The sequence below is a fragment of the Poecile atricapillus genome, chromosome 22, assembly GCF_030490865.1.
Source record: "Poecile atricapillus isolate bPoeAtr1 chromosome 22, bPoeAtr1.hap1, whole genome shotgun sequence".
NCBI lineage: Eukaryota > Metazoa > Chordata > Aves > Passeriformes > Paridae > Poecile > Poecile atricapillus.
In genome coordinates, this window is record NC_081270.1 from 1,088,159 (window position 1) to 1,102,687 (window position 14,529).

General features: G+C 53.6%; 1 protein-coding gene across 2 annotated transcripts; it reads right to left on the reverse strand.

Annotated features, from left to right (window-relative positions):
• Positions 1–48: 48 nt before the first annotated feature.
• On the reverse strand, positions 49–12,494 carry CA6 (carbonic anhydrase 6). Of its 2 annotated transcripts, XM_058855430.1 has the most exons (9): positions 12,405–12,494; positions 11,081–11,263; positions 6,996–7,144; positions 6,557–6,652; positions 4,985–5,051; positions 4,374–4,531; positions 2,178–2,292; positions 1,693–1,791; positions 49–1,227 (listed from the first exon to the last, which is right to left on the reverse strand). In XM_058855430.1, the coding sequence occupies exons 1-9, from the start codon at positions 12,481–12,483 to the stop codon at positions 614–616; spliced, it is 1,560 nt and encodes a 519-aa protein (XP_058711413.1). In that variant the 5' UTR covers positions 12,484–12,494; the 3' UTR covers positions 49–613. The 2 variants fall into 2 exon arrangements, with proteins under 2 accessions (XP_058711413.1, XP_058711414.1); XM_058855431.1 differs by lacking the exon at positions 12,405–12,494 and having other exon boundaries at positions 6,996–7,139; positions 11,081–11,219.
• Positions 12,495–14,529: the final 2,035 nt, after the last annotated feature.

The following is a 14,529-nucleotide window of genomic DNA, read 5'->3' on the forward strand; positions in this document are numbered from 1 at the left end:
CATTAACCTTAGAACATTAGTTTATATACACATAAACCTGCACTCGAGTTTGTGATGTATTAGTGTTGAAAAAGGAGATGTTTCTGTGCTCTGTCTCTACATGCACCACAGAAAGGCAGAGTTGTGCCAAGGCACAGGGATTGCACAGGACTTGTCCTAAGAGCTCCCTTCCAGGACTTCACATCTGCTCTCCCACGGGATCCAGCTGCAAGGGAAGGGGTGGTGAGCTGCTGGTGACAAACAGGAGGGACAAGCAGGGAAGATGGTGAGAAACTGAGACTGGGTGAGGGATGGGAGAGGAATTTTATTCGAGGAAGCAGCTCCTTTGACCAGAGAGCAGCTCTTTGGCATGAAAAAAAAATCTGTATATGGGGATCTAAATCAACACCCTGGGAGGGATGTAACAAGCCAGGGTGCTGGACTGTGCCAGGTTCTGCAGTTCATTGCTTTCATCTCACTGATGGAGGTTTTGGTCTCTTGGAAAACCCCTGGGAACACCAGGAGATGCACAGTGAGCCCATAGAGAGCAGGAGGAGAAACAAGCACTCCATCTCAGTCTTCCCAGCAGGCAGCTTGGATTCTCTGGATGCCTTGAGAGGAGCAGAGGCTGTGCTCACTGGCAGCTGGTGTCAGGCTGCAGGATCACCCCTCCCAGCAGGGCCATGGGGGTTTGTCCCCAGGCAATGACGTCCCCCTTGGGCTGCCCCTCTTTGCACAGCGCCAGCGCCCGAACCTCGGTGGCGTTGAGGACTCGGCTCCACAGGTTCACCTGGGCCATCCACCCCACAAAGCCATTGGAGAACGTCCCAAGCAGAGTGTCCCTGTCCTTGCCAAGGAGCAGTGTCCCCCCAGCCCGGCTCACGTAGCCCTTCTGGAGCCTCTGTGCTTTGCCAGCTGCTCCGTTGAGCCACAGGGTGGCCGTTCCCTCCCGGGAGGCCCAGGCCACGCAGTGGTGCAGCCAGCCCTGCGCCTCCTGCTGCAGGGGGAAACTGAGGAACTGCCCTCCCAGCCACAGCCCCAGCTCCGTGCCCACCGTCACCACCAGCTCGTGGTCACTGTCCCCAGTGCAGTAGGACAGGATGGTCTGGCAGCCCAGGGGCTGGGCTCTGCTCCAGAAACACAGGGTGAAGGCTTGCAGAGACACAGCACGGAGGGGATGAACCTCCACAAAGCTCTCAATGTTTTCCACGGGGAAGTAGAAAGCTGGAAAGGTGCTGGATTTCGTACCTGAAATAACCAAAAAAGCCAGCAGTTCCATTTGCTGTAAATCAGCCCAAATTCTGGAGAAGAACAGCCACAGAACTGGCAGGGCTGTGCAGTCTGAGTTTCCAGTACTGCTGTGTGTTGTGCCAGCAGAGAAGGGGTTTGAAATGATGAAAAGCTGAGCTTAGCTCCCCCACCCAAATCTTTGGGAAAACCTGGTTTTTCCCTCCTTCCTCCTCTTTTCTCACATTGTATAAAATAGAGGTGATGATTATTTATGCTGTGGGAATTGAGCTGAAATTTTTCACTGTAAAAATGTGTTCCCATGTGGCAGGAGAGCTGCAGCTGCAGCAGAATGTGGTCCCAGATATGGGACCAAATTCTCTGTGTGTCAACACCAAACCTGTCAGTGGTTTGGGCCACCAAGGTCAGCAGGGCATGGGTTCCTCATCCTCACAAGGTGAGCTGGACCCATCCTGTGTTTCTTACCTGTGTGGCTCAGTCCATTCAGCAGCTCTGCCCTCATGTCCTGGAGCTGCATCTGGATTTGATCCAGCCTGAGGGTGAATTCCTCTGGATGACACTGTGCTGGAGCAAGCAGACAGCTGAATTTACAGAAGGCTGGGACCTACACGAGCTACATTTTCTAGTTTGAGCAAAAGCTGTGTTTCAAAATGCAGCTCCTCTCCTCTGTGTGGTGCCTGGCTGCCCAGCCAGAGCTGTTCCCACACACCAGACACCCCTGAGTGAGGGTCCTGACGTGGTGCCAGCTGTCCTGGAGGTGTGACACTCAAAGGGCAGGGCTGGCACACACCTTAAACAAGGGCTGCCAGCAGGGACACCCACGGGACCCCACCTGAGCAGGGACACTGCTGCTCCGGCCATTCCAGCCCATCCCACCCAAGGGATTCACAGTTTCACACCTCCCCTGGGGTTCTGTCCCCCCCAGGTGTGCAGGGAGCCCTGGGCCTTACCCTGGGCTCGGAAGGAGGCCTCCACCACACGGCCCTGCAGCGGCTGCACGTGCCGGTAGTCATTGCGCAGCGTGCGGTTGTGTCTGTCCAGCAGGGAATTCTCCAGGAGCTGGATCTGGGACAGCACACAGGGCATGGGGACATCATACAGGGCATGGGGACATCACACAGGGACATCACAGGGACAGGGACATCACACAGGGCATGGGGACATCACACAGGGCACAGGGACATCACACAGGGCATGGGGACATCACACAGGGACATCACAGGGACATCACACAGGGACACAGGGACAGGGACATCACACAGGGACATCACAGGGACAGGGACATCACACAGGGCATGGGGACATCACAGGGTCAGGGACATCACACAGGGACATCACACAGGGCATGGGGACATCACACAGGGACATCACAGGGACAGGGACATCACACAGGGACATCACAGGGACAGGGACATCACACAGGGACACAGGGACATCACACAGGGACAGGGACATCACAGGGACAGGGACAGGGACATCACACAGGGCATGGGGACATCACACAGGGCATGGGGACATCACACAGGACACAGGGACATCACACAGGGACATCACAGGGACAGAGACATCACACAGGGCACAGGGACATCACACAGGGACACAGGGACATCACACAGGGCATGGGGACATCACACAGGGACACAGGGACATCACACAGGGACAGGGACATCACACAGGGACAGGGACAGAGACACAGGGACACAGGGACATCACAGGGACAGGGACATCACACAGGGCATGAGGACATCACACAGGACACAGGGACATCACACAGGGACACAGGGACATCACACAGGGACAGGGACAGGGACATCACACAGGGCAAGGGGACATCACACAGGGCAAGGGGACATCACACAGGGACAGGGACATCACACAGGGCATGGGGACATCACAGGGACAGGGACATCACACAGGGACAGGGTCATCACACAGGGCATGGGGACATCACACAGGGCAAGGGGACATCACACAGGGACACAGGGACATCACACAGGGACATCACAGGGACAGGGACATCACACAGGGACACAGGGACATCACACAGGGACATCACACAGGGACACAGGGACATCACACAGGGACACAGGGACATCACACAGGACAGGGACATCACACAGGGACACAGGGACATCACACAGGGACACAGGGACATCACACAGGGACATCACAGGGACAGGGACATCACACAGGACATGGGGACATCACACAGGGACATCACAGGGACAGGGACATCACACAGGGCCAGGGGCACAGGGCCAGCAGCTCTGCCCAGAACCACAGCTCACACCCTGCAGCTCAGGGCTGCACTGAGAGCTCCTCAGCCAGGAATCCCCAGGGTCTCTGTCCCAGCACAGGAGGGGAAGGACCAGGGCTGAGGGCTCTTATCAGCTGAGTGATGATGAAGGCATTTTTCCTGGGGGACCTCTGAGCACCTGCCTCATGACATGCATGCATGGAGATTTTGCTGCTACTCTCTACCTTTCTCACAAATGCCTTCCAGCCTTCCCCTGCCAAAAAGAGGATTTCTTTTTCAAAGAGAGCACACTGTGATCCCCCACTACTGTGCTCTCAGTTTTATCTTGTTCTTCTCCTGGAAGAAAATGTTTCTGATGCTTCTTTATTATTTATTAAATTGAAAGCATTGCTTTCAGTGTAAGTCTAGACAATGAAAAACCCTGAAATACCTTCTAAAATCTGCCAATTATTCTGTAATTATTTTAATGTTATGAATGGCTTTTTTGTTTGTTTGTTTTTGGGGGTTTTTGATTTTTTGTTGTTGTTGTTTGGTTGGTTTTTGTTGTTTTGGGGTTATTTTTTGGTTTTTGTTTTGTTTTGTTTTGTTTTCAGGGGGAATCTCTTGCAGTAGTTTTTGCCTTGTTAATTCTCACTGGTCTCTTTTTAGTGCTTCAGGGTGGCTGAGCTTAACAGAGCAGAGAGTTTTGTTATCAGACACCAGACCTTGGGTCACCTGCTGCCAGCCTGACCCTGCTGTGATGCAGAATCACAGCCACAATTCCAGCTGCTCAGGAATCCATCCCAAAAGCTCTGTGACAGAGGTGCCCCAAGAGCTGTTCCCAGGATCCCTGGAGGGCAGGAAGGGGAATGTTTGGAGGGAAGGGAAGCTGGTGGGAGGCAGCACTGACCTGTGTGTGTGACAGGACAATGGGGGAGTGGAAGATGGTCCAGATGACGCTCTCGGAGCACGGGGGGGTGGTCAGGGAGCCCTGGTACCTGTAGAAGTGGGAGAGGTTTTCTGGCAGCATGGCCTGGATGTCCAGAGAGCTCAGCGTTGTTGATTGACCTCCAAAGGAAGCAGAGAGGACACCAGGAGTTAATGGGGAGGGGAGAGAGAGATCAAAGTGCTCTTGGAGCTGGGGGTGGCAAATCCCCCTGGCCAGAGCTCATCAGGCCTTTGGTGGAACTGGGTGGAGATGGAGAGGCCCTTTCTGAGCCCGTGGTTTGTCACTCAGAGATGTCTGGGTCTGGGGGTGTGGGCAGCTGCTCCCAGCGCTCTGCCAGTCCTGGGGGTGCACCCAGGAGGCATCAGGGGGTGTTGCAGGCTGCAGGAAGCTGATATTTGGTGCTGCACAGCTCCAGGAGTGCATTTATTGCTGCCCTGGGCTGGGTGGCTGGAGCTGTGCAGGGCTGAGGATGCTCTGCCAGCACAGCAGCAGGAAAATGTCTGTTCCCAAAGGCAGTGTGTACACACGGGCTGGGAGTGTCAGGGACAGAGAAAGGCATTCCCAGGTCTTACCTGCAAACCTGATCCTTGCCAGCTTGGAAATGAATTCGCTGTAGTAGGTGTTCTCAAAGTGCCCATCCTAAACACAGCACAGACACTTGATCAAAAATTATCTTTTGATATCTGCCCGTTATTCTCACTGCTAATCAGCTGGGGGGGGCTAACTCATGGGCTGGGAGACAAAAACCAAATACCAGCACAGATCTCCTGATGGGCTGGACAGTGCAAAGCATGGTCAGGTTTGTGCAGCTTGAGTAGAATAATGAACAGGATTCTTTTTTACTGCTTTTAAATCCACACTGAATCAAATGTTCCCAGGGGCAAAGCAGAGGAAGGCTTGGAGGCACAGCAGGGAAACCCCAGCTGCCATATCTGATATTCTTATATATGGGATATATCTCTATATATCTATATCTATATACAGATATAAATAAAATCCTACTTATGGGGTTTTCTGGGGCTCCCAAGGGGTATTGGCTGGAGTTGTGTGAAGCCCAGATGGCCCAGGGGAAGCAGCAGAGCCTCCTAAAGAGGTGCCAGACCCCATCTCTTGGGACAGCTGTACAAACGTGGCCAGGGCTGCTGTGTGTGAGGGAGGTTTAACCCAGGCAGTGCCCCTGCCCCAGCCTGGGTCACAGGTACCATGTACAGGAGAACCAGAACAGCCAGCACAGCCAGCACAGCCTGGGTCACAGGTACTGTGTACAGGAGAGCCAGAACAGCCAGCACAGCCTGGGTCACAGGAACTGTGTACAGGAGAACCAGCACAGCCAGCACAGCCAGAACAGCCAGCACAACCTGGGTCACAGGTACCGTGTACAGGAGAGCCAGAACAGCCAGCACAGCCTGGGTCACAGGTACTGTGTACAGGAGAGCCAGAACAGCCAGAACAGCCAGCACAGCCTGGGTCACAGGTACTGTGTACAGGAGAACCAGCACAGCCAGCACAGCCTGGGTCACAGGTACTGTGTACAGGAGAGCCAGAACAGCCAGAACAGCCTGGGTCACAGGTACTGTGTACAGGAGAACCAGAACAGCCAGCACAGCCAGCACAGCCTGGGTCACAGGTACTGTGTACAGGAGAGCCAGAACAGCCAGAACAGCCAACACAGCCTGGGTCACAGGTACCGTGTACAGGAGAGCCAGAACAGCCAGCACAGCCTGGGTCACAGGTACTGTGTACAGGAGAGCCAGAACAGCCAGCACAGCCTGGGTCACAGGTACTGTGTACAGGAGAGCCAGAACAGCCAGCACAGCCAGCACAGCCAGAACAGCCAGCCCCAGCTGGGTCACAGGTACCGTGTACAGGAGAACCAGCACAGCCAGAACAGCCTGGGTCACAGGTACCATGTACAGGAGAGCCAGAACAGCCAGAACAGCCAGCACAGCCTGGGTCACAGGTACTGTGTACAGGAGAACCAGCACAGCCAGCACAGCCAGCACAGCCTGGGTCACAGGTACTGTGTACAGGAGAACCAGAACAGCCAGAACAGCCAGCACAGCCAGAACAGCCAGCACAGCCAGCACAGCCTGGGTCACACATACCATGTACAGGAAGGCCAGCACAGCCTGGGTCACACATACCGTGTACAGGAAGGCCAGCACAGCCAGCCCCTGGGGCTTGTCTTTGGCTTCCTCAAAGCTGGAGTAGTTTGCAGAGTTGTAGTGGACAATGTGCAGCTGTGGAGAGAGATGGGGTCATTCAGCAAGGAGTGATGAATGGCCTCTGGGTGTTCAGAGGGACAGACTGAGGGGACAGCCACCACCCCAATTCCTGCTGCTTTGGGACCTTTGGTTTGACAGGTTTCTGGTGGCTGTGGGGGAACAGCTCCACCTCTGAAGGACATGGGTGCCTTGCTGTGGCTTTTCTTGGAGCCTTCTGTGCCAGCAGCGTCAGGCTCAGCCCTCCCATTGCACCAACCCCCTGTGGGAGCCCCTTGGCTGGGCATTGCTCCCTGCAGGCTCTGAGGGGTGCAGCTCCCATCTCCCTGTGCCAGAGCCCCCGAGCCCTCCCTGCACCAACCTCGGCGAAGTAGCGCATCCCGTCGATGGTGTGCTCCGAGCCACTGGTCTCCAGGTCCAGCCCACCCCAGTGCAGGTGCATCTGGACAGCTGTGTACACACCTGGGAGCCCTCTGGAGATGTTCAGGGTGGGTGGCAAATCGATCTGAACTGAAGAATGGCAGGGTTGGAGGCAGCAGTGGGTGCAGCCTTGCCCAGCCCTGTAGCGGCTCCTGCGGTGCCCGCGGCACCTCCTGGAATGAGCAGGACCCCAGTGTGGGAGGGAAAACGGGGAAGTTTAGAGCTGGGAGTGCTTCAAAGCTTTCCTGGGCTCAGGCTGGTGCAGCAGAGCAGGCACAAGCGGGACTGGGCACTGCCCAGGTGTGCCTGCAGACCCCTTCTCCCCCAGCAGCTCCGCGTTTGGCTCAGGCACCAACGAGCGCTCGAATGCTCAGCTCTCACTCAGCACAGCACATCTGGCACATCTGGCACATCTGGCACATCTGGCACAGGCCTGTTAACCACTTCCTTCCCAAGGCAGAAAAGGGGAATAGGAACCAACACAGTGCCTGGCCTCATCCCTTTCCACAGTTCCCAGTGAGGCCATTCTGTCGGTTTGAAAAGGCTGTGTCATTGCTGATGGATTTGGGGAGATAAACCTCTTTTCTTCTCCTTGCCGAGAAGTCACAAACCTTCTGTCTTCCTGCTAATTCACTGCCAGAAATCATAGATTATGTTAATAAATCTGGGAGTGAAAGTGGAGAATTGCCTCATCTTAATGAAAGCCCCCAGCATGTTCTAAAAACTAGCAACTATCCTTGCAAAATGCAGCACAACATAGTATTAATTAGTCACAGTTTGGGTTTCTGAGGAGTTTCTTTTGTTTGTGAACTGTTTATAGACAGACAAGATGCAAGCATGTTTCCTTTCAATATCCCAAAGGCTCTAGAGTGGGAGGGATAAAATAATCTACCTTTTTCATAAGTTCCCTGCTGACTGCCTTCCATAATGAGGGTTATTTACTTCAAGTACCTCACCAGGGTATCTAGTGTCTACAAAACGCAGCTAGGGAATTGTGTTGTGAGTTTGTAACAAGCTTAAGACTCCTCTAAGATACTCCAGGCAAATATTTTTTGCAAGCACAAGGTTGGGAGGGCCTGGTTTGCTTCTGCCTTTCACCCACGTGGAGTGACTGCTCTGAGCTGGCAGCACCTCAATCCTGCTTCACCCTGGCTCTGCAGGATGGAGAATCAGCCAGGGATGTGTAGGGTGAGAATCACCTGGGGATGTGCAGGGTGAGCATCAGCTGGGGATGTGCAGGGTGAGCATGGGGATGTGCAGGGTGAGAATCAGCTGGGGATGTGCAGGGTGAGCATCAGCTGGGGATGTGCAGGGTGAGCATCACCTGGGGATGTGCAGGGTGAGAATGGGGATGTGCAGGGTGAGCATCACCTGGGGATGTGCAGGGTGAGAATCAGCCAGGGATGTGCAGGGTGAGAATCAGCTGGGGCTGTGCAGGGTGAGAATGGGGATGTGCAGGGTGAGAATGGGGATGTGCAGGGTGAGAATCAGCTGGGCTCTGCAGGGTGAGAATCACCTGGGGATGTGTAGGGTGAGCATCACCTGGGGATGTGCAGGGTGAGAATGGGGATGTGCAGGGTGAGAATCACCTGGGGATGTGCAGGGTGAGAATCACCTGGGGATGTGCAGGGTGAGCATCACCTGGGCTCTGCAGGGTGAGAATCAGCTGGGGATGTGCAGGGTGAGCATCAGCTGGGGATGTGCAGGGTGAGCATGGGGATGTGCAGGGTGAGAATCAGCTGGGGATGTGCAGGGTGAGAATGGGGATGTGCAGGGTGAGCATCACCTGGGGATGTGCAGGGTGAGAATCAGCTGGGGATGTGCAGGGTGAGAATCAGCTGGGGATGTGCAGGGTGAGAATCACCTGGGGCTGTGCAGGGTGAGAATGGGGATGTGCAGGGTGAGAATCAGCTGGGGATGTGCAGGGTGAGAATCACCCGGGGATGTGCAGGGTGAGCATCACCTGGGGCTGTGCAGGGTGAGAATCACCTGGGCTGTGCAGGGTGAGAATCAGCTGGGGATGTGCAGGGTGAGAATGGGGATGTGCAGGGTGAGAATGGGGATGTGCAGGGTGAGAATCAGCTGGGGATGTGCAGGGTGAGAATCACCTGGGGATGTGCAGGGTGAGAATCACCTGGGGATGTGCAGGGTGAGAATGGGGATGTGCAGGGTGAGAATCAGCTGGGGATGTGCAGGGTGAGCATCAGCTGGGGCTGTGCAGGGTGAGCATCAGCTGGGGCTGTGCAGGGTGAGAATCAGCTGGGGATGTGCAGGGTGAGCATCACCTGGGGATGTGCAGGGTGAGCATCAGCTGGGGATGTGCAGGGTGAGCATCAGCTGGGGATGTGCAGGGTGAGAATCACCTGGGCTGTGCAGGGTGAGAATCACCTGGGGATGTGCAGGGTGAGAATCACCTGGGGATGTGCAGGGTGAGAATCAGCCGAGCCTTCCCCAGCATCCCTGCCCTGCAGTGCTCTCTGGCCACCCCTGCCCCAGCACAGCCAGCCTGGCTGCCCAGCTCTGGCCCTGAGTTACTCCAGGTCCCAGTTAAATCTGCTCCTGGAGGAGGATGCACACATGGATGACATTTTAATCTTTCAGAGCTGTGCTTGACCTGGGTACCTGCTGGAGGACCAACCCTCTTGAAAAGGAAAAAGAAAGGTGCAAAAGCAAAAGGCTTTGTTAACCCAAGGCTCTCTGTGTGAGGGACTCACAGCATGGCAAACAGGCGTTTTCAGGTGGGATTTAGCCTGGTGCTAACACACCTACAGAGAAAATTAACCTGGTTTCCTGGGTGAGACATCTGGGGTTTGGCTCTGAGAGCTTGTAGGGAGAGTCCTGCTGATAAATCCCTCCCCTGCCCCTTTCAGATCTGCTGAGTGTTTTCCCTGAGAGATTCTGCTGCCCTGTCCCATCTCACTGAAGCCAGTAGAAAAACCCAGCCTGACTCACAGGAGCTGTGAATAGGGACAGTCGTTTGTCTTTGTGCTTTAGGAAACTGCCCCGCATCAGAAAATCATTGTTGGGAAGTTAACAAAAGAATGCACAAATACACACATGCAGTCAAAAAAGCTAAACCTGCAAGAATTAATGTCTAGGCAGGCAGGGCAGCAGTGCTGACACAGAGCTTCGGGCTGAACGCTGAGTTTGTGTGGGCCACACAAAAGGAGTTTCCATTTTCAGGAGCACAATCTCAACAGTCTCCTCTGCTGGCACTTGGTCTCTCATCACTGCCCTGCCCTCACACCGAATTTCCCTCTCTGTTGCAGGCAGAGCTGCTGTGCAGGACTCAGGAGTCGACAGCTTTGTGTTCCCAACACCTTCCCAAAACCACCCATCCTCTGTCCCCTGCAGCCATCAGAAACTTCTCCCATTGCTCATCTGTAGTCCAGAGGCATTATCCCCATAGTAGCAGCTGATGAATTATTTAGGCAATGAATTACAGATTGCAGCAGGGGAATCTGGGATCTCCTAAAATGATAAGCATTGCCCTGAAAGTGTGTAGACAATGGCTGGGATTTTAACACGTGCTGTGCTTCAGTTTCCTTTCCTGAGCCCCAAAATACCAATCCTCAGGCTGTGTTGTACTGGGTGACCTACATCCAGCCAAAGCTGGGATGCAAAGGTTCCATTCCTGTCACTTCTGATTAATGCACAGGCCAAAAGATGCATTTTTCTGAATGCAGAGGAGTCAGCGTGCTCCAAACACCACTCACTGCTGCACTCCTGTTGTCTTGCAGCACATTAAAGGAAAGGGTCAACTTGGAATTCTGCAGCTGCATTCTATCCCCTTTTCATGTCAGACAGAGAAAATACCTTGCAGAAACCTAACTGCCTTTTCTTTGTCTGGTTTATTTATGTATTTCTAGAGAGCTTTCCTGCGTGATTGAGGAAAGCAGCAAACCCAAGAGAGCAGAATGAAGCGAGATGGCAAAGTAAGGTGAGGTCACAAAAAGGGGGCAATGTCTGGGAGTGCATTTCCAGAGCTGAAACTAAAGATTGTTCCTGCAGTGCCCTGAGCCTTACCTGAGTGGCCATTGTTGGTCATCCTGAAGTGGCCCTGCAAGGGCCCCTCGTAGCCACCGAGCTGCAGCTGCAGCAGGGGGTTGTACCTCACTTTCCTCCTCTGGATGTCGATGGGGGATTGCTGCTTGCCAGCACAGTCGGGGAAGTGCTGTCCCCAGTGCTCTTCATCCAGCTCTCCTTCTCCTGGAGGGGAGGCAAGGCAGGTGTCAGGGCTGTGGCAGTCAGGAGTCAGAGCACTCTCCTCATCTGCCAGCAGGAATTGCCAATCTCATTACTGGAAAGCCAGGAGCTGCAGCCAGAAGAGGCTGCTTTGCCTTCCCCAGAGTGAAAATACACATTATTGTGTCTGCAGGACAGCTGTGCTGCAAAGGAAGAAACCTGCATTGCAGCAGGGCTCGGTGGCTGCTGGAGGCTGAACCTCACCAAAAGATTCAGTGTTCACATGGAAATGGAGATTTCAATGGGTCCCAAATGCCAGAGGTGTGGAATTGGCTTCTTAACCAGAGCAGTGAATAGGATCAGGGTGATAGGCAGGAAGGCTCAGCTTGGGATCAGGAACTGACAGCAATTAGCTATTTTTAACTAAGGAGAGAGCAATTGCAACATTGCAACTCTTCAACAATATCCTTTGTTTTAACTTAGCCCACTGAAAACCGTGAAAGAATTAACATTTACTTCAGTGAGCTCTGCAAACAACCCTCAACACAAATTAAATTGAGATAAAATTTCACCAAAAAATATAGATACCTAAATAAGTACTTCTTAGTGCTCTGTACTGCCTGGGATAGGACAATAAAATAAGAAGCAGGCAGTATTTAAATCAGCATTTAAAGCTTTTCCTTGCAGGATCATCCAAAGGGCAGCTTTTCTTCTAACACATTCTAAAGATTTCCCCCATTGTTTGAACCTCCTTGTGCTGCCAACCCTGACAATGTGTCCCAACCACACAAAGGAGGAAAAAGAGGTGACATTGAGGAGAATCACTTTCAAGCCACGGAGGCATCAATAAAGTGGAATAAATTAAAAGGGAAGGGAAGGGAAGGGAAGGGAAGGGAAGGGAAGGGAAGGGAAGGGAAGGGAAGGGAAGGGAAGGGAAGGGAAGGGAAGGGAAGGGAAGGGAAGGGAAGGGAAGGGAAGGGAAGGGAAGGGAAGGGAAGGGAAGGGAAGGGAAGGGAAGGGAAGGGAAGGGAAGGGAAGGGAAGGGAAGGGAAGGGAAGGGAAGGGAAGGGAAGGGAAGGGAAGGGAAGGGAAGGGAAGGGAAGGGAAGGGAAGGGAAGGGGTCTCTCCAGCAGCAGCAGTGAGCCCAAGGCAGCCCTGTTTTTACCTTGGTAGGTCCAGGGCAGCTCGTGGGAGAGGCTCAGGGGTGCCAGGAGCAGGTGGAGCAGCAGCGCTGCCAGCAGCATGTCTGTGTTGTACCTGCAGCCAAGGGAGAGAATATTTAACACCCCCGAGAAGCCAAATGACTGATTCTCTCCAGGCCTGGCCTGTCAGCAGCCCTCCTGCCCTCCTCCTCACCCTCCCCAAGCAGCAGTATCAGCACACAGGGCACAGGGTGGCTTTGGGGTGCACAGGATGGCTTTGGGGTGCACAGGGTGGCTTTGGGTGCACAGGGTGGCTTTGGGGTGCACAGGGTGGCTTTGGGTGCACAGGGTGGCTCTGGGGTGCACAGGGTGGCTTTGGGGTGCACAGGGTGGCTTTGGGCAGGCAGCTGCAGGGACCCTCCTGGCACAGCTGGCCACAAACAGGGACAGGTTTCCCCCATGGCCACAGCCCTGGGCTGGCTGCCTGACTCCTGCACATCCCTGCTCGCTTTTCCTGTCCTGGAAATTCATTCCTGGATCGGTACAACAGAGCTCTGTGAGCAAAACTGCCCAGCCCAGACCTCAGAGCTGCTTCCCTTAGCCCAGAGCGAGGAGCCAAGGCAGGAGGCATTTCCAGGGCTGGATTTCAAAAGTGCAGAGCATTCACAATCTTACTAGAAATCAAAACTGTAGACACTTTGCTCCTCTGAAAAGCAGACTCCTGAGACTGGGTTTAAAAGCACTCCACACCCCTGAGCCTCAGCATTTAAAGCATTGCTTTCAGCACCTTCCCCTATCACTCAAAATCTGGCTTTGAATGGGAGAGATTTGCAACCTTTGAAAAATTCAGAGCTCTCAAAAGCTATGCAGACTTGAAATATACAGGCACCATACAAGAGACTGAAATCCTGATGGCTTTTCAAGAAACATACAGGAATTCAAATAAAAAATAGCAGGTGACAGGTGTCTAAATGCTCTGTGGGCTTCTGTATCCCTTCAGACACTTGATTTCCTTAAAAATGTGTCCCAGGCAAATACTTGTCCATGGTCTGGTAAAAGTCATTTGGCAGAACAGGGAAGAAGAGACCAGGGATTCTCCTTCTGGCTTTTTGTGTCCTGTCACCACTGTCATCAAATGCCATTCCCTTTGAAAATCCTCCTCCTCCCTCAGGAATGACACACTGCTGGCAGCCCTTTCTTCCCAGCTCCTAAACCCATGGTTCCAAAACAAAAGGGGAGAAGAAATCTCCCCAGGAATGGAATTTTTACCTTCTATGGAAAAGAGCTGGAGGTTCCAACAAAAGCAGCACAGCTGGGCTGTTGGTTTTAGGGGACAGGCAGAAATATTAAACACGAGGCAAGAAAGCTCAGGTCAGTGAAATCCCAGCACTTCTGTTCCCAGTGTCCCTGCCACTTGGGACAAAACTGGGAAATATTTTCAGGAACAAGGTGATTTTCATCCACTCAGCGAGGGGGCAGCAACTGAGGTGAGTTTGGGGTGCAGGTCAGGCTGAGCTGCACAGAAGGCAAGACCCAGTGTGGCAGTTTGGGGCAGTTTGGGACAGTTTGGGACAGTTTGGGACAGTGTGGGGCAGCTTGGGACAGTTTGGGGGGCAGTTTGGGGCAGTTTGGGACAGTTTGGGACAGTTTGGGTGGCAGTTTGGGACAGTTTGGGACAGTTTGGGGCAGTTTGGGACAGTTTGGGTGGCAGTTTGGGACAGTTTGGGTGGCAGTTTGGGACAGTTTGGGACAGTTTGGGACAGTTTGGGACAGTTTGGGGCAGCTTGGGACAGTTTGGGTGGCAGTTTGGGACAGTTTGGGTGGCAGTTTGGGACAGTTTGGGACAGTTTGGGGCAGTTTGGGACAGTTTGGGGGGCAGTTTGGGACAGTTTGGGGCCATTTGGGACAGTTTGGGTGGCAGTTTGGGACAGTTTGGGACAGCTTGGGACAGTTTGGGACAGTTTGGGACAGTTTGGAACAGTTTGGGTGGCAGTTTGGACAGGACAGGCCCCAAGACTCTGCAGCACAGGCAGCCTGCTCATTCTGTGATTCTGTGAATAACAACAGCAATTCCACAGGAAGAGGCACAGGTGAGCTGCAGGTGCCATGTGAACTCAGGTTTCTGTGCTGAAGAACAGATGCAGGTAT

What these genes read in the sequence shown, in the direction of transcription:
- CA6 (XM_058855430.1), bottom strand. Translation starts at nt 12,483, where the DNA reads ATGCTGCTGGCAGCGCTGCTGCTCCACCTGCTCCTGGCACCCCTGAGC. An exon ending in GGCAAGGATCAGGTTTGCAG is followed by an intron (nt 4,532 to 4,984) that starts GTAAGACCTGGG and finishes CTTCCTTTGGAG; the next exon opens with GTCAATCAACAACGCTGAGC. An exon ending in GGCCTCCTTCCGAGCCCAGG is followed by an intron (nt 1,792 to 2,177) that starts GTAAGGCCCAGG and finishes TGCTTGCTCCAG; the next exon opens with CACAGTGTCATCCAGAGGAA.